The sequence below is a fragment of the Fulmarus glacialis genome, unplaced genomic scaffold, assembly GCF_000690835.1.
Source record: "Fulmarus glacialis isolate BGI_N327 unplaced genomic scaffold, ASM69083v1 scaffold10436, whole genome shotgun sequence".
Lineage (NCBI taxonomy): Eukaryota > Metazoa > Chordata > Aves > Procellariiformes > Procellariidae > Fulmarus > Fulmarus glacialis.
Window position 1 is genome coordinate 20,958 of NW_009218759.1, and position 19,905 is coordinate 40,862.

Genomic DNA, 19,905 nt, shown 5'->3' on the forward strand with positions numbered 1-19,905 from the left:
ATCTAGGCGAAAAAACAGACGATGTGATGATTTTGCCATTGTCAGATGACAATTTCCCAACTTGGCCCATGTTTTTATAATTGCACAATCTCTTCCAAGCACCAGTGTGTAGCTACCAGTAAAACAATTCCACTATCTGGTCACAAAAAATCTGGCATTTCTCTGAATCTGCTGTATTTCCTGCTTGAAATCTCTTCCATGCTGTCTGTTTTACTGGCTTCTTTTCAGATAAATAAACTTGACTGACATCAATCTCTTTTGAAATGCAGATTGCTTAGAACCTCCAGCAGCCCCAGGCATTATTTTTATTCATCATTCACATGGTGTTTAATACATTACCATTTACTGGTCAGGGAAGGGAGAAAAGGGCCTGGATTTAAGCTGTAGGTTCTCAGTGTCAGTTAAAGGCAACTGCATCTGCTTTACATCATTTATAAATTTTATTTGTTAAATTTAAATCCTGTAATTCATGACACATTAATTAGTAGGAAATGTTGAAAAGTTCTGCACAAATATTTATGACATTCTAAGTCTGATTGATGACTTTATCACTCACTCTGTCCACAAGGTGTGTGTTTGCTTTTTCATGGAAGAGCAAAGAAAAAGAGCTTTAGTAAATGAATTTTTTAGAAGTATGTAAGAATGTGAAAGACGAATGCAAAACTAGGGATGCAAAAAGATAGGAGCCAATAGGATTCAAGCAGTCAAATATTTTCTTGAAAACAAAGTTTTTGAAAAAGTGAATGATGTGAAGTGAAAAGTGAAGTATCTTTTGGCAAAAAGTAGTTTTAACCCTACGCTCGCTTCAATTTTATCATGAAGTGACTCTTGAATCATTGTCTTCTTGAAGAGACTTCTTCATAATTAATTTTGAAATTAGCTTTTTGGTATGAATGGAATTTCTATTCACTAAGAGCAAATAATATTATTCACTAATAATTCAAAATGAACTTAAATGCCTGAAATATTTTATGCTTGACCTTCTATAATAGGAGGAGTTTTACAAAAATTCAGAGGTAAATCAGAAATGGCATCTGTTAAAATAATGACAGGGCAGCCGCAAAAGCTGAAGGTTTTTCTGGCACAGTCTAACTTTTATCTGATCTTGCCAAATTGCAAAAAGCTGATGTTGGCTGGAAATGTTGAATTTCCTTTGTTCTCTTAGCTACTCATGAATATGATTAATTATGGCTAGAGCTGATCCAATGCTACTGATGCTGATTTTTCTTAGGGAAATTATAAACGTTGAAGGAGGACAGCTGTTAAAAGTGTAGATGAAAGCTTTGCAAATATCTCCGTTTGCCATCCTGGTGGCCAGCTGCTTTGGGTTTTTCAATTTAAAAGTTTTTGCAGTTCACAATTGCTAGCAAAGCACCTGCTCCGCTCTGTCAAGGCATGCTACAGCATTCCTTCCCCCCATGCCCATGTGGTGGGTGTTAGTGCGAGGAGGAGATTAAAGCGGGACCCTTCTTTGCATTAAATATTTTCAGTCTGGCTTGACTTGATATCAAGCATTATCAGGACTGGTTTGAAGATTGCAAAAACTCATACCGCCAGCCTGTGCAGAGGGAGTTCACAACTGGCTTTTCTCTCAGCAGGACTTATTCTGTGGCTTTATTGAACAAGCGTGATACTATGATGTCCCACTTGTTCTGCAATGCCTGAAAGTGGCCCTTAAAACACAGTGTCACTATACAGACTAAGGCTATACCAAAAATCTTTCATGTCTTTCTGCAAAGGTTGTCTCAGAAATGACCTCTACAGCAGCAGGCTTTAAAGCATTGTTTATTGGTCACTATACTATAGCAATGCCTGTGAACTGCTTCATCCTTTATGGACCACAATTGTGATGCTATTATTGTTAATCAAGGCAGCATTTTCTCAAGTGATATATTGGAGGTGAGAGAAACCTCAAGGAAGCCTTTTCTTTTTTTTTGTGGTACCACAAGCAAATGTTATATGAGAGCAAATGTTCTGTTTAATCTGCTTTTGCATAATATGTAAAATATTAATAAAATAGTTCATACTTATTTGTTAATGGATCATAATGTATTAAAAAAAATATAGAAGTGTATACTCCTGCCCATATCTTTAGATTAATATTCTCAGGAGGGACGATAAATAAGATCTTAATATTTGTTCCTTCTGCCCAAGAAAGAAAACCAAAAAGAATGGAGGGTGTTGCTGAGTGCATTACCCAAGAAAGAAATGAAAAAATAAATTAACATATTCATCACAGAGGATTGAATCCCATAAAAAAATGCACAAAGCCCCCTTTGAATAAGAATTTCCACGGCATCAATGGAGAAAGGGTGCTGCAAGGTGAGACTAGTCCTGCAGAAAGGGATCTGCATATTATTTTGGACACACATTGAGCATGAATTAACAGTCTTGTCGCCAAAAAGAAGGGCTAATCTCATACTTGGATGTGAGACACGTAAGGTAGTTCTTCTACTGCACTGATAAGAGCACAACTGAAGTACCAAGCCCAATTTTGGTCACCATGCTTTGAGGGTAACATATACCCATGTGAAAAATTCCACAGATATACACAAGAATTATCAGAGGTCTAGAAAACATAGTATCCTCTTCACCTTGTCAAACAGAATTGCTATCCTCAGCACATCTTTTTACTGAATCAGCTGGTACTTTAATTAGCTCTAAAGTTTATTGTAGAGACAGAATGCGTTATCTTTAAATCAACTTTTACTATGTTTGATCAAGGGTACTATTCTTCGTAATTGATGTTGCAGTCGTGAAACAGAGCGAAAACATAAAATACTTTATCCCAGAAAACCAGTAAAATTATGGTTACATAGAGTGATTCAAAGTGAATCAGTAGAGAGATGAACACGTATTTCCTTTCACTGTGGGTTTTAGTCTGAGTATTAACTGGTGGTTTTAACCTCTCTTCTAGAAACATTCTTTACAAATTCCATAGTTTGTAATTGTTTATATAATTGCATAAGTCTTTGCAAAATTACTAAGACATTTAATAACGAAGCTAATAAACAGTAGGAACAGCTTACTAACAGAGTAAATGTATCGTTATTTGGATTCTTCACATTAAAATTTATTTTAATCTGGTCTATAATGACAGCATTCATATGAGTTAATTAATATTTTTTCGGTTTGCTACTATTCACACGGACAGCAGAAAGAAATGAATCTCTTATTTATTGGAATTATTGAGATAAACTATATGACCCTTGACTGTATTCATGTTTAGAGTGATTGATCAGTGTGGTCTGTTGTGCCCTCAGAAATGAATTCTTAATAGATAAAGCAAAACCCCCCAAATTATTTCAAAGTCCACTCTCAGTGACAGTGAGCTCCACATTAAGATATTTTAGTGCTTCAGTAATGTCCGTGCTTTAGCCTTTATCCGTAGAACAGAAATGATAATGAAATATTTATTCACAGAATAGAATGAAAAACTGGGGCATTATTTTTCTTTCTATAATGTGTCTCAGCCCTGTGACAGAGTAACCGTCTTTAGGTGTATAATATAATATATATATATAATTATTCCATCAGCATAACCTTTTTGTCCCTCTCTGCTAAAATATCTGGCAATCATGTTTCTAATAATGGCAATGATTTTCCCTTTATCCTGACACCAACTCATGAATACTGTTTTCCTAAGAAGCAAGATATTTATCCTACAGATACTACCTGTTTCCTGAAGCAGCTCCCTCCCTAGGAATAGGGGCTATCCCTAGAAGCAAGTCTAGAACTAGAAATCCTTTCATTTCACAAACCTGAAGACACCCGCTATATCCTTTGGGAGCTGAGGGAAAGAAAATCTCTGGGAACAGTCTGCAGGTGGGAGCTGACAGCTTTCACTTCCTTTCAATGGGCACTACAGGAGGCATGTGGGCTGGGTTCGCAGCTGATTTCTAGGGCAGCCTAGCACTGAACTTCCAGGGGCCTCCATGGGCTTGATTCCTTCCACAGGCGGAGATCAGCATCAGCAGCTGCCAAGACAGCAGAGCCAGGCTGCCAGGCCCCCACATGGAAGCTGTTCTTCAGTTTACCAAGAGCTAAGGATGGCTTAAGAGCTGTAGGTTGGCCAACTGTGCTCTATATTCACAGGACGATGGAAGACAATGGAAGACACTGCCAATCTGTCTTCGGGAAAATACAGAATAGTATATACCAGATACAAACTTAAATCCCTAAAATGATTAATGACTCAGATAAAAATAACAAGAAAGAAAAAAAAAAATCAGAAACTGCTGTGCTTATTAGCTGAATTGTATTCTGTAATTGATTTCACCCTACCTTTGCATCCTTCACAAGTGAGAGCATTGTAGTGGTACCCAGAGGCTTTGTCACCGCAGACCACGCAGAGCTCTTCTCCTTTCACTCTTCCCGTGGAGTGACCCAGTCTAGGCTTTTTGGCTGCAGGGATATCCATTATCTCTGTCTCCCTTGTGAAAAAAGTCTCTGAGGGTATTCTCCTGAGCTCGTACATCCCAGGGGAATACCATTCCTCATGCTGCGGAGGGTAGAAGCCTAGGTTGGAGTAATAAGGCGGCGATGAAATCTGAGGCTGAACTTGGGGAAATGGCACGCTGTTGTACTGTGTGTAAGGTGACACATCTGCCTCTTGCACTGGAGAACTCATTGGCTCTGAAAGGACACCTGGAAAATAATAATGCAAACCCAATTTCTATTACTACTATGAAACTGCAGTTATCAGAGAAGCTTTCACTTCCAGACATCTATCTCAAAACCAAGGCATAATCATAAAGATTGCATTATCTGAGCTCAGATTTGCTGTGGTCCTGGTGCTACGCAAATACCTTGCAAGATACTTTAAAAGTAACTTAGCTATTCTCAGCCACTCCCTTATTATTGATGGAAATGTCCGGCACTTGGCACTTACATAAAAAAATCTTGAAAGATAATCTTATAAATGTTCAGTTTACAAGAAAGAGCAATCTACACCACAGAGAAGCTTGCAACCCGAATTAGGTCTCACAGCAGAATAAAAGAAATCCAAACAAAAGCCAAAAATCCTATGGCATTGGTGAAAGTTAGATCAAGACTCAAACATCATGTTAATTTCTGTTTAATGCTGAATGAATAAGTTGTGATAGGGAAAAACTGCACTTGGAAAAGGCAACAAGAGTGAGGCTTAATTAGAAGACTAAGAACATGAAGTAAACCTTTTAGAAGAGCCTGAAAGGGGAAAGTGAGGTTACCTTGAAGGAGCAGGGAAGATATTCCTAACATAAGCGGTGAAATGCAACCTTCTCACCATCCAGCCTCCAGTGGCCACCCAGCCAGCCTCCGCAGCCTGGTCCCCAGCCCCTACAAGCCTGTGACACTCAGAGCAGTTGTACGGTTCTTATATGAAGCACCTCTGAGCCAACAACAAACCTGGCAGTGGTACATGGAATAGCAACCTTTCCTGTCGGGATCGACACAGTATCTGGAGGCTACCTTAACTTTGCCCATTAAATAGCAAGTTTAAAAATGCAAACAACTTAAGTCTCCTTTTTTTCTGTACTACAAGCACAGCAACATCTAGCAGTCCCTGGATGGTGTGATTAAAATCAAGCCCATGTCAACCAGCTGAAAAGAGTAACTTAAAAGTTATTTGCAAACTGCTTCGTATTTTCTGTTGGAGAAAGCCACATCTTGCTGTTTCGTGAAAACACTGACACAATTCCTTCATTAGTTCCAAGAAAAGAATCTAAGAAAAATAGTGCATATTTCCAGGAAGATGCCGAGTCCCACTTTTATTGGAGTCAACAGCAGTATTACAAGCAAATCATAGATTAATGTTCATTGGTGACCGTTACTTAACAGTGCTTCAGAAGCACTCCAAAACCATTTTTGCTAACATAAAATCGGTTCCCTGGCAAGTCTCCTTCACTTCTGAGGAATCAGAAGCAATGAAGAAATGCTAACTGTTAAGAAGAGGGAACATCTGTAATGACAACAAAGAACAAAAATCTGTAGTATGGGATTCTTTCCTCTCCTTTGTCTCACTTCAGTTAGTGCCAGAAACTAACCTTTTCATTTCACCTACTTTTTCACTTTCAAGGTCTCACGCTTTTGCTCTGCAGCCTTCTGCCCTTCCTACTTTACCATGCTGCAGAAGCCATACAAGTATTTCGGATTTATGTGATTGCCATATTGTCCACAGCACATCTTTGCCAATAGCAAATGTTGAGGTCCCAGTTCAAGAATAAGCAGCAAGATGTATGTCTGGAAAAATGTGACACAAAACCAAATGAGAATAATGGTGCCATTTATTATTAACAATTAGTTTAATTATGGTTGCATTTAGTTGCTCCAGAAGAGGCCAGGGCCCCCGAGTTCTACACTAGCAGAAGCAGAATAGCAGAAGGCACTCCCCAAACCCAAGTTTATGCTCTTTAAATAAACAGCATAGACGTACGGAGACCTGAGACAAAATACAGGCATCTGGGGACTCTACGGAAGAGCCTGGAGGTGAAGTTACAGCTTCGTGCATCAAATGCAAACTGTCACAGATACCTGCCAGCTGCAGCGGTGACAAAACATGTAAAAGGTGAGGACAGCAATGATTTGATGCTGACCTTTATTGTTCGGTATAGGTTTAATGAGTGGGTGGTCTGTCTTTAATTATATTTACCATTTGTTGAGACTGCTGCTCATTAAGACTGGTCAAGGTACTTCAGGAACAAAAACTGATGATAACTGTGAGATACACAATCATTATACAGATCGTTCAGTCTCTCTTTGGAAAGGAATCTGTTCACCATGGAGACCTAAGCTGTCATTTGCTAGTTAGTAATTACTTAGTTGATTGAGTTTGCTAAAGGAAAGTGGGACGATCCCAAAATGAAAAGGAAGAAACTGTTGATTTTTAACTTTATGCCATCCACAGGAAATTCCACAAAAGTTCTATACCAGCCTCCTGAACTGCTTGGGCCTCTGAAAGGGCAATAAGAGAAGGCAACACTCCTTCCACAGCAAAAAAATAATCTCAGGGCTTGTTAAAAAACTCAGGACTGCTAAAGAACGGCAGCATATGCTGAGACAATATTGGGTGTTTATTTAAACCACTGTAGATCCATTTGGGTTACGGATATGTTTAGAAAAATCTTCACGATCATTAATTCTACTCTGCTTCTGGAGCAAACAAAAAAATCTGAGTCTTAATGTATATAGTTAAATACAGGGAAAAAAATCCCCAACCAGCCTGTATTTCCTTTTTTTTCCTTCTGTGTCAGGCACACATTATACAATTCGGCTGAATTGAGTCCACGCTCAGAGCAACGGAAGGGAAAGGGAGAACAGGCAGGGTCGAGAAAGACTGAGAGAACATGGTTTTGTTTTATGTTTTATGTAAAACAGGCTTACAGCTATTACTCTGGGAAGTGCTCAGATACTACAGTTATGGAGATCAGAGTGATTTTAAAAGATAATTAGGTTGTAACCACGTAGGTTTTCCCACTTCAGCTTAAATTTTTTTTTTCTTTTTTTTTTTTAAGTAGACCTGTTTGAAGGGCTTGATGGGTATTTGTATTTCATCCTTAGAAATCAGCCAGCGTGGGCTGACTCAGTGAGACACCATTCTCTACCCAGAGCAGATCAAAAACAGTTGTAAAATTTTTTTTTTTTCCCCACAAAATTGTCAATGAGTCTAGAATTAAACATTGCAAGAAACGGTCTGCTCCAAAGCATTAGTGATCTAAAATCATTCCTAAAAATAATTGTTTAAAACTGTGGAGGTGTTCCATAAAGATGATTTCAAAATGAAACTGTTCCTTTTTTTTAGTTGAAATGTCCTTTTACTCTGAAATATTATCTTAAAAAAATGAAACAAATGATGAAATTGAAATAAAAACTGGATGCCTTGAAATTACTGGGACAAAGTATTTCTATGACCTGATCCAAAAAGCGTGGTCTGAGCTGTGTTCCCCAGCCCTCTGCGTGCACGAGGCTTCCAACAAAAGCTGAAGGGGTTCTGCTTCCAGAGGCATACGGTGCACTGCTCTGTCCTGCGTGGTATTTGAAAACCACACTGATTTTTTGGAATTATGCTTTGCAAAGTACATGTGAGCCTAGAACAAATAGTTTCTTATCGCAAGAGAAAACTTAATCTTATCTTGCCAACGAGAATGTACATATGCTTTTATCCAGATATTTGTAGAAGTCTGAGATGGGCTGGTCTCCTGCGACTGTAAGGCATGAGCCAGCCCACTGAAATCGCTGGAGTTGCAGTAGTATAAAGCAGTGAAAGTGAAATCAGAAACGAGCTCCTGGAATACAGCAGTATTTTATGTTTGTGTGGCCTTAACTATTTTGAAACATTTATCTGGTTTTTCTTTTGGAAGCATACCTTTTACATCTTTAAAGAAAGACTGCTTAAGTGCACACAAATATGACGTTATTTATAGCTGTAGATCTTTTAGATTGTGTTTTGCAAATAAATGTTTTTCAATGAAAAAATTTTACAGAACTCTGGAAAGCTTGCCAATATCGAAGTGAAACTTTCACATGGATATGGTCATCATTTTACAAATATTTTTCCACAATATCACTTGCAACTGAAATTCATTGGAGAGTTTTGCTTTTGTTCCTTTAAATTTTACACAAAATATTTTACATAAGACTTGAAAAAATATTTGACATAGGCTTAACCACTTGTCGAAGTGAAAGGGAATTTTCTTTGTAGGAACTAGAGAACATGTTTTCAATTTGCAGAATTATACTGAGGTTACGTGCAGATTGAAGAATAACATGTTTTTTTCAGAATATTACAGAAATTACAATGAGATCACATTTCAATGTAAAAGTTACTGTTCCATTATATAAAGCTAATTAAAGGGAAAAGAATTTTAAGCAGGTTTAAAATATGAACCTCCAGCTCTCTGTAGGATATTCATGAAGGAACATAAAGATGTAACAGCACGATTCAACATTAAGTAATTTGGAAATCATAACATAACCATTACTGAAATCCTGATTTAATTCTAAACAAGTTATTTGTAGCTCTTTAAAGATCATTTGGCTTAAACAACCTTCTAGCATCCTACAGTTTCAAGGAAGAATACAAGATCAGATGACAAACATGTCCAAGCAAGAACACAACAATATCCTACCTTAGGCTGTCTTTGGTCTGACCATTTCTTGAAGAAAAATACTTTCCTTAAGGTCCTCAGTCCTCCTTTCCCTCTCTTTTTCTTCTTTTCCCCTAAAGACTATGTATAAATAAAACTTCTTAACTCTGCTTTGTCTGTACCCTGTTGACTTCTTTACTGTGAGAACTTTCTTTAAGACTAGCAAAGGAGTGACACAGGCCAGAGGTTATATAGTTTACTGATTAACTTAATTACAGAGAAACTTGTTTGTAAATGTCTGAAACAATAGCAATGTCCATTCCCAGTGTGGATTTACCTGGATAAAATTTGGTTACCATTCAAGGAGAATGCCTCCAAGTAGTCTAGCCATTGTAATTTTGTATTTGTTGTGGTTTATTTAGAACAGAATTTTTATCAATAAATATATAGTAATGTCAGGTGATTCTGTGCAGTAAATTAACCACTTCAATATCACAGGAAGCAGGTTTTAGCTGACTGGATTAACAGACGTTTTTTAAGCACAAAAATGTTGTATTCTCAGGAGAAGGCCAAAGTGCTCAGGCCGTACTGGACACATCTGTATGACAAGACAGAATAGTGCCAGAGAGATGTCCTTGCCCCAACGCCAAACATCAAAATCGGTTCTCATCTGTGTAGCTTAGGGGTAACTCTAACTCCATCTAGAGTGGGCAGGATGCACCCACGCTGCGTAGCCTTTGTTGCTGACCTTACTCTTCTGGGTCCGTGTAGCTTCCCTGTGGCTCTCAGATATTATTGTTTAACAGATGTCATTTCGGTTCAAAGCATCTGTAACATTGTGAGGGCTGTGTTGGGTGCCACCACAGCAGTACTGGGACAGCATGAAGTCAGAATATTGCGTGGCACGCCTTGGTTTGATGGCATGAAGGTATGAAGGTACAACCCCTCTGAGACAGTGTTAGAGGACAGTGTAGAGTAAAAGGAGCCAAACCTATTACAGTCTTGTCCATGCTGCCTTTTTGGGAACAGTCCCTCGAGTAAGCCCATGTCTTAAAGGCACCTACTAAAGCAATCCAAAACAAAGCCCCAGAGCAAGGTAAGAGTTGGGTAGTGTCAAGATGGGCAGTCGAGGGTGCTGTGCCTCTTTCAGTCTTCAGCCTTTTTCGTTTAGCACTGTGGATGAGCCCACTAAAACCCAACATCAGGTTTGTGACCAGAAGTATGTCTGAGGATCACACCTGGAAGCAAATAGGCAGAGAATCACCCCTTATTTCATGAAACAGTCTCCTTCCCAGGCTGAGATCCACAAATGACTCACACATGCACAAAAGAAAGCATCGCACAAATGCATTTTGGTTGTGCCTTGCTTGGTGGTGCAACCTTCACCCTCAGAGCCTCGTTCATCTGCATTCCTTCGCGTTAAATTTTTTTCTCAGATTGCCACTCTTTTTGGTTTGGCTCTTTTCATAATCATTATACATACACGATTTTCTGTTTTAATTTGTGTTGGTTTGTTTCCTTTTGATTTCGGGGTCTGTTACAGGCCTAATTATCTTCTCTGCAGAGATAAAGCCAGATGTTGTGTCACCTGCCAGGTGGTGCTGAAGACAAGTAGTTATTTAACATATCTTATGATCTTGAAGCTGTTTAATCCGTTTGGACACTTGATCCTACCACCTTTTTTTTTTAAAAAAAAAAGCATAACCAGAACAAATACAAATTTATCTAAAAGGAGACAGCCTTTTAAATTCATCTTAGGCACTGTTCTATGCCTACATCAATTTTCAATGGCATTTTTTTGTTCTTACATTGTCAAATATTTAAGACAAGTTTAGATGTATTGCTTTCTTTTCCCCTTTGTTAGGTTTCATTTTTGTTTATTCTTCCTTGTCCATTTCAATACAGCTTTTAAGAGTGCTCATTCACCCCAAAAAACTTTTCTCAGCTAGGGATATGTACAATGAGGGTGACATTTCTTGTCTTGTTACATTTTGATGTCACATTACAAGAAAACACACAGGCCATCAAAAAATACTTAAAATAGATCTTTATTCAAATTAAACATGCAGTAGTACTGACTTATCTTTCCAGGTTCTAATTATTAGAAATAATTCCATCTCTGATAGCTGAAGTTTCACACTTAATATCTTGCATATTAATAACTCCTATATAAGGTGCTTTCACAGAAAATAGAATGGGGCTATTACTTTATAGGCCTGCTACTTACTTACCATATAAATGACAGTTTGAGTCAAATGCTGTATATATTTCAGATGCCATGCAAATATATAAGCTTATCCTCCACATTTAAAATACGAAGGAGACATTTTTGGTGTCTGAAAATTAGTTCAGTCCCTTGTAAAAAAGGGCAAGTGAAAACCATTGGAAGAAATAAGATAACGGAGATATGGGTATTTAACAAATGTATTGGCCCTAAAATGAAAAACTTTCAAAGGCAATTGAAAGATGTTATCAAATACCTTTTTGCAACAGTCTTGCTGTCCCAGCTGAATTGCCTGATTGCCTTAGAGCAAGGCTTGTCAGCTTCAGCGCAGCGCTCTGCTAATGCACCTCAGCGTCTCCTGGGTCACAGCTTGTGTCCAGCCAATTTGGAGCAAAGCAGAGGAGCTCAGATCAGTCTATGTCTATCATGGTGGAAGGGTCCACAAGACAAATTCATGGCTCTAAAGTGAACTACAAAGCTCCCAGAGGTTTTAAACGAGATCAGGATTTCAGTCCTAAATTACAGGGGTTCAAAAATGCAGATTGGTAGGTGTGTCACTTTCTTTTAGTTCAGGATATGAAATTGGGCCAGTCTTCACATAGCTGGCCTGTTCAATTCAATGGGGCTTGTGAAATAAAAACAGGGTTTGACTGAGGAAGAGAAATATCTTAACAGGACAGGTCCCATGGAGACCCGTGCACCTCTGGGATGTCTTGTCATCAAGAGTCCCTTTTCCTCACTGGGAAAACCAGAGCCGCAAGGAAGAAAAAGTTGATCTTGCATGCAGATGCTATAGAGGATGCATTTTACATATCTGGTTTTGGCCACTTCTTAAAAAAAAAAAAAGAAAATATGTTTTCTGTAAAGAGATCTAGGATTTCTGTAAAGAGATCTAGGTTTCTACATCACCTGAATAGTGAGGTAAAAAAAATAGTAGCAGTTTTCCAGGAAGACAGAGTGGAAGGGAAGGACACTGACTTCTGCTAGGTTAAAGATCCTTCTTCATTTGCATTTTGAGCCCCTTTTTCCAGGGACTTATAACTACAGAAGTGAAAAACTACAGTTAAAACACACTACCTCCAAAGACATAAAGAGATACTTTACCTTAGACATGTACTGTTAAAATAGCAACATACAATTTCCAACTACTGAAAGGTAGAAAACCTTTTTTTTCTTTAAGCTCTTCTGAAACCTGCTGCAACTAGAAATCTTGAGAATGAATACGTAGAAGTGCCCTGTAATTACCATGGTGATGAGGCTCACAGCACAAGCAACTCATGATTGGCAACATTTCTTTTAAGAGACCTGGATCTGGTGCTAATGTTTGGAGATGCACTTGGATTTCTTTTTGAAGGTATAAGAACACTCTCCCCGTAGACTGAGTGAAGCATAATGAAAAGATAATATATTTCCAAGGTTTTTTACAGAGTGTGAGTATGCATCTTTGAAAAAGGAGACTGTTTTGTGTAAAGGCTGATGTTTGTAAGCCAGCAGTTTCTCCCTTGTATTACATCAGAGCTGTAAGGTGTCAGAAGTCCTGGGAGAAATGTATGTTCTAAGGGTCATTTAAAAGAAAAGCTTTCTTCCTCTTTCCTTGGGTTCACAAGTCTCTACCTGCCAAAACTGAATGTCAAAAAAACGCAAGTAGTTTACAAATATAATATTGAGAGGCAAAACCATTTCCTACAAACGTCTTGAAGAGATGGAGTCATATTTTCACAATAAGTAACTTTGTGGACTCAGTTGCATATTATTTCTGATGTTTTTTTCCAGCTATAAAAGCAAAAGACATCAAATTTGTAAAGAATTCACTTCTGAGATGTGAGTGACATCCCACAAAACAGGGTCAAGTAGCCATACAAAACAGAAGTCAGCTTAAGTGAAACACAGCAGGAGTGCTAAGTCTCCTTCCTGATGGGATCCCTGATTCAACCCCTTAATACATTATTTCTTTCTGTTACAGAAACGTCAGTTTGAATTAAATCTCCATTGTGCTAAGCTCTGAATACCTATAATGGGAGACACAATCCCTCTTCTGAAGGCCTCACAATTTCTGAGTAAGGTTTCAGTGTGGAGGGAAAGTATTTTACATTAACATGCGTCCCTGTATTTTGAAGCTACCTGATCATTACTCTTTAAAATTAATGAAATAATTAGTGAAAAAGTAGACATCAAAGGAAAAATCTTCTTGACAAAAATCTGAAGGAGTCCAATTATATGCAGAACTTTTAAAGGGATGACTGGATATAAAATTTGGCGCCCTAGATTTGAACATCATCCTCTTTGTATATCATGGCCTGACATTGGAATTAACAGGTAACAAGGAAGTGTTTTAGCTATTTACATATACTTTTTTAACAACTGCAAAAACATTTCTCCCACCAAAACCCAACACATTTGGGGAAAGAAAAACAGTAACATACGGTAATGCAATGGGTTTTGCTTATCATTAGTGACAGTGCTTTAGTTTAGCTGTGTGGAGCCAGGACAATGCAAGTGGTCTGATTTGGAGAGATGCTCCCGACTTTTAAGAGCTCTGCAGCAGGAGTGGCTCTGTGTGTCAGAGTCTCTCCATGCCCAAGCCACAATTCTTGTTTCAGATAGATGAAACTGAAATGTTTTCAATTTTTCCAGCACTCAAAAAGGCAGAATTCTGGTCTTATTTGGACTGGAAACTTCTGAAGTGTTGCAACTTTCTGTGGGGGTCTGTATTGTGTGTGAGGCCCAGAATGTATCATGTTACTCAAAGAAGGTCCCCCTCTGCTGCCAAAAGAAAGGCTAAAAAATGTATTATTCTCTTTTTTTTTTTATTAGCAGTACGTATAACAGAAGACAGCTTCCCCATGCTTATAAAATATTGACCAAGAATTCTTCATTCATTAACAAACCCATGCTTAGACTTGAAAAATTCAGTGCAACTGGAGCAAGGAGAATTTTCCAGCCTGCATTATAAATTTTCTTGTGCATTGATGTTAATACATAAGTTTTTAATGGTCTCAATAGGACAATGGTTTTAATTCAGGCGAAATTACTTTCATAAATTTGCATAATATGGCAATGCAAATACATTGCAGTATAATTTTATTACAAATTAACTGAAAATATGTCTGCTCAGCTTGATTTTAGTGACTCACATGGAGATAACATCCAGCCTACATACAAAGGTCTGTCTTTGCTGAATGATTTCAGGTATTAGAATAGTGTTATAAAAACAACTTACAGGCTCTGCTGTTAGCAGTGATGAGAGCAATAGTGATGCAGAATTACATTAACACCACAGATCCATTATTTGTTATTCCTTCCATAGGTATTGAAGATTCAAGAAGGTTGGCATATGTCAACCACACGTCCTCGACTTGAGACTTCAGTCCATTTTCTTCTAGGTTTCTGAGTAAAGGATAGCTTGCTATTTTAACCTAATTTGGTGACTTACCAAACAAATGAGGACCTTCAGCAAGAGAAAATCCATCAGCAGTGGCTAGCTGGTGATGTCCTATTAAATTCATTTCAGATCCCATTTATTCTTCAGTTCAGGAGGAATATGCTAATTAAGAAATAGGTTGAAAGGAGACCCTGAAAGATAGAAAGCAAAAAGAATATTTAAACAAGATAACTCATTTTTGTGTACCTATTGTAAGACAGGATTCAGGAGGTTGTTTCAATATTTACTGTAACAAACGTTGGCTTGAAGTTACAATACCTAATTTAGCCTTTAAATAAAATGCTGCCTCTGGTTTGTTTTCTCCTTGCTGTGGTATATTTTATTTGCCATCCTTCTGCTGTTCATTTAAAGCTAATGGCAGTTTATGCTCAACCTTATTCAAATATTCACAGACTGAAGCACTGGCCTGACCTGCCAAGGGCATGCTGCCCAGCCCCCCTTGCAGGGAATACCAGTTGTTTGCATTATTTTTTCATCACCCTTTCATCATTTCATTGTTTTCACTTACTGAAAAAGTGCAAGTTTATGGTTAGGTCAGAAGACTCTAAGCCAGGAAACTTGAGTTTAATTTCTAGCGACTGGCTCTTTATCTTGCCTTCAGTAATTACTGTCTGAACAAGAAAAATGGTGGCAAAAACAAAAAGCAAAGCCTTGGTCAAATAGCCAGGCTCACCCGCCCGCTCACTTTGTTGTCTCAAGCAGCCGTACAACTCTTGCTTGGGGAGATTGGGAGATGCTTGTGCCTGCTCACTAGCATACTTTCCTAGCAGGTCAGATAGAGCAGCTTTCATCTCCTGAGGTTGACAGTGGCACTGTACCCAGGTCTTCTCCTTCCCGCTCCGACCGCTAGGCTATTAAATAAGAGGCAAGAAACCTGCCATTGCCTCCTACTTGAGTAGAGGCTATAGCTAGAGCAGCACTTCATGCAGGAGGAAGGCATGCAAGAGGCTTCCTTGCCCGCATCTAGCTCATGTGGGTGCAATGGGGCACCTCAAGATTGCATTTGGGGCAGGACCAACAGCAACAGGAGAACGTACAGCTCCAACAAGGAGATGTCTCAAGGGTTTGTGCAGACACCAGGAGAATTCTGCATAAAGATGACAGAAACCTGTTTTGCTTTGGTTTAGAGTCTTAAATATTTATTCAGTGTTATTCCCATGGGACTGTCCCTGGGACTACGTTTCCACTCGCTGAAGGCGTTTGAGAGTTATAGCCCAGTCTGCTTCCCAGTGAGGGCTCAGCATGTTTCCTGAGCAGAAGTGAAGTCATCTGACAAAAACGTGAAGGCAGCAGGAGGCCCCAGTACTGAGCAGACTGGGAAGTAGCTTCTGAGAGCAGCAAACACACTGTGTAATTATACTCAGATTTGTCCATAATGATTCATTAAGTTCTTTCTTAACATAAACAAAGGCTCTCTAATTAGACAGATGCATTTTAAATGTCTGCCGACAGATAATTTAAACAGTTTACTCAGGAATGTCAAAAGCTACTTGTGTCACAGACCAGATAGGGTTCTTGTGGCAAATAACATGTAAACACACAGTCTCAAATCTAGCACAGAAACACGGTTTTGCAACAGCAAAAAACTGCATGTATCTTGGGATGGGGGTTGGCAACCAGTCCAGCCACCCCACTAGGCCCACGTCTACTTCCAACCATTTTACTGCCTCGCCACCGCATTTGCTGGGGAAGGTATCTGCTGCCCAAGAGGTGGGGCTGCCCACATGGCTGCAAAGGGCTGTCAGGAATTGCAAGACAGTTTTCTCATGAACTGCCCATGACAGACCCTTGGCAGGGGGTTCCCCTTACAGCCTGTTACAAGGGTTCTGCCATGGGAGAAGACAGCAGCACAGTCAGGACCCTTTTAATGGTCAGTCAGAGAAACGTCAAAATGAGGCATCTTCAGAAGGCTCCTGAATGTTTCTCTGGATTTTCTGGCTGAAGACCAGAGAAGAGAGGCCATCTCCACCCTCTCCTCACATGCAAGGGCTTCAATAGCTTTCTCACAGCCCACAGGCATGCAACCTGTGCAGTTCCTTGCATGATTAGCTCTCCCTGCAGTCAGACTTGAAGATTACTTTCCATCACTACTAGTATTTCTCATGTTTCCTTCTCAGACCCTATATGAGTAGCTAACACTGCAAGTGCTAACATGTCAGCTTTGGGATTGTGAATTTCTATATGTACATACAGAGCCTAGAACTTATCTTCTTCGGGAATTTCGGATGTTATATCAGGATATTTTAAATAGAGTCCCAGAAGATATCTGTTCCAAAGTATTTTGTCATACTGTCAGCGTACAGTCAGACTTTCAATGCATAGCTTCAATAGCTTGTAAGGTATATATCCTGCATCTGTCTAGTCTGTGCTGCAAGTAAGGAGAAAGCAAGCAAGCTATGTTTTAAAACCCTAATATAGTGTTTGTGTTTTTGCAGTCTCTTTGAAATGTATATAAACTTATTTCTTGTTCCTTTGAGGCTATTCCATTTTTTAACATGTCATTAAATAACATCACTCTAACCTCAAGATAGACTTCTTAGAATCTATTATTCTCTACATAAACACACACAAAAAAGCCAACCTGGTGCCATTAATACTGCCTTGTTTATAGTAAGAAACTTGAGGATGTATTTGTCACAACCTCTCAGTATGCTAAAATGTTACAGATATTGTAACTCTACCCCTCCTGCCACATTAATTTTGATCTGGATGGATTCAGTTCGAGTCAAATGTTCATGATGATTTTACAGTTCCCACCTTTTTTTTTAATACTTCATTTTCTTTAATATATTCAGCTGATGTAGAGCATTTACTGGATTTCATAGAAGAAATTAAGCCTATCTTCTGGGGGTTTCTGCAAGGCACAAGACATGATCACCATTAAAAAGGCTGGAAATATATTTTCCATTACATGTAGCATTGCTACTGTAAATTTGCCTGAACACCAAATTATTCATTAAATACTGATTGACATTTTGCTTTGATTTGCCCTTGAATCCAACCTACTGTGAGCCATCTATCATGTATTAGATATATCCAATTCATTTCACCAATATTTAAAAGCAGCAGCTACCGATTTCCAGCTTTCAGACCTACACCAGGTACACAACATAGAGTATTTAAGCACCGCTTATTCCACACATCATTGTTCAGTTCTGGGAAATAGTATAGGTCACATTAAGTTGGTGTCAAAAAGCATCACAGGCCCAGGGGTGGACTCCGCTTTCAAAGAGCCGGTTCCACAACACACACCCTGTCATTAGCCTCTTCTCAGCCTAATCCTCCTAGGCTGTTGCTGCAGTTAAACAGCTGTGGTCCCAGCTGGCTGCAACTCCCATGGAGCAACTCCAGAAACTTTGCTCTGGCCAGTGGGAGAGTCCCACCCAGCAGACATACAGAGGCACCCAAATTGCTAGCAACAGGGCCAGGCGACAGCGGTTGCCACCTGCAGCACCTATGCACAGAACCTTTTGGCAGAAGTATTCTTTCCAAAGATAGAGGCTGGTGGCACAAAGCTATGTCATCTCAGCTTCCAATGGGATCAATAACCACTCTCTTAATTCAGATTTCTTTATTCACCAAAACGACATAGTAGTGGAATACTATTTGGTGTGACTAAACATTCATAGGTATTTCTACCTCGTGCCTCCTTCCTTACATGAAGTGCATCTTTTAGCTACTTCTGTCAAGATGAATCTGGAATATCTTAGCCAACTTAACTGATATTCCATCCTGAGGTGTAACAAAAAAGATGCATCAGATCGGATAAAAGCTAAAATAAAGGCAATAGGTGCACAAGAAATCAATATTGCTCTCCAAAATAAAAGGCCTTCAAGAGAAGTTAAGAGGCATGGAAAAAGTTTAAAAGTTTTTTTCCCCAAAGAATTATTTTAGTTAACTTTTTTAAAAAACTATTTACTCCACTACCTTTTAGAAGATTTTCATAGGTCAAAATTACATAGTAAAGAAAAACAGAGATCAGTATGTATAAAGTAAAATCTATGCCCAATTGCTTGAGAGTATTTTTATCAATTGCATATTAAGAGCTCTGAATTACATATAATTTTATTACATGTATCCTTTAGCATACTTCAGAACAGTCAATCAATGCATGTTTATGTGTTCTGTGTTTAACTGAGAAAATTAAGATATATATTGTTACATATGTGACTTGTTCTTTCACCATATGTATGTGCAGGCGTGTTTATTTAGCTTTCTTATGGGATATATGTTCATGGGTGTAAACAAATATACATGTATACACATGTGCACGTGTGTCTGGGTGTAGGTTTCAGATTTATTGGGGACTCTTATCAGCGGACTACCTCTGACCCTACGATGGTCAATAGTAAAGCTTCCCTTGGCTTCTGTGTAAGCAAAACCAAGCCTCTTAATGAAATAATTAGAGTTAAAATCAACTGGGCTCACTGAAAGACAAAAGCATCATAGCCTCATACTTTCAGGTAAAGCAAAAATATGTTTGATCATCAGGAAATCTCCATAATAGTCTCATTGCATTTTACCTTCAGAAGAAGAATGATTGAATCTATTTCAGTTACTCAGTAAAGGAAAATATATCAAAGCACTGGCAAATTTTTTCACAAATTGTGAAACAAAGTGAGGTACATTTCCCTTCTCCTGTCTTGTAATATTGTCCTATTCTTTACACATCTGGCTGCCAATTGCTCAAAGACAAATTTCAGTAACATCATTAGTCTATGGCCCGATCCAAACACAATTAACATCAATGGGAATATTCCCATCTAGTTCACAGGCTTTTGATCTGGCCTCATAGCCGTTTTGTAGAATATTTAATGCAGTGCCTCGCTTATTTGAGAGGCTTTTTGATTTGCTTGCTTATTTGTTTTAAAGTCTATCAAAGACACATGAAAGCATTAGGAAGAGAGAGGCAGGACTGGTGTTACTGTGTTTGTTTGAAATTTACTGGTTAGATTTTTTTAATATGATATTTAAAATCAGAGCAGCAAAGAGACACAGGAAAAATACAGGATATTCTTACAGCTTATTCTGAAGCGAAAATATATATCTTTAAGTCAGTTAGTCACAAGTAGAACTGAAAACTCTACCAAAAGTCTCAATGGCATTTCTGTAGGTAGGCAAGTAAATTCAAAGAGTGGGGCCAGCTTCTGACTGTCCCTGGGATGACCTGCTGA

The 19,905-nt window shown here is 38.6% G+C and overlaps 1 protein-coding gene across 1 annotated transcript in view; it reads right to left on the reverse strand.

Moving 5' to 3' along the window:
- Positions 1 to 19,905, reverse strand: part of NR1H4 (nuclear receptor subfamily 1, group H, member 4) — a 41,304-nt gene that overhangs the window by 20,467 nt on the left and 932 nt on the right. Inside the window, exons 2-3 of the mRNA XM_009580139.1 lie at positions 14,723 to 14,862; positions 4,285 to 4,647 (exon numbers count right to left, since the gene is read on the reverse strand). Of these exons, the coding sequence (XP_009578434.1) occupies positions 4,285 to 4,647; positions 14,723 to 14,807 (448 nt within the window). The 5' untranslated portion in view covers positions 14,808 to 14,862. The remainder of the gene's footprint in view (positions 1 to 4,284; positions 4,648 to 14,722; positions 14,863 to 19,905) is intronic.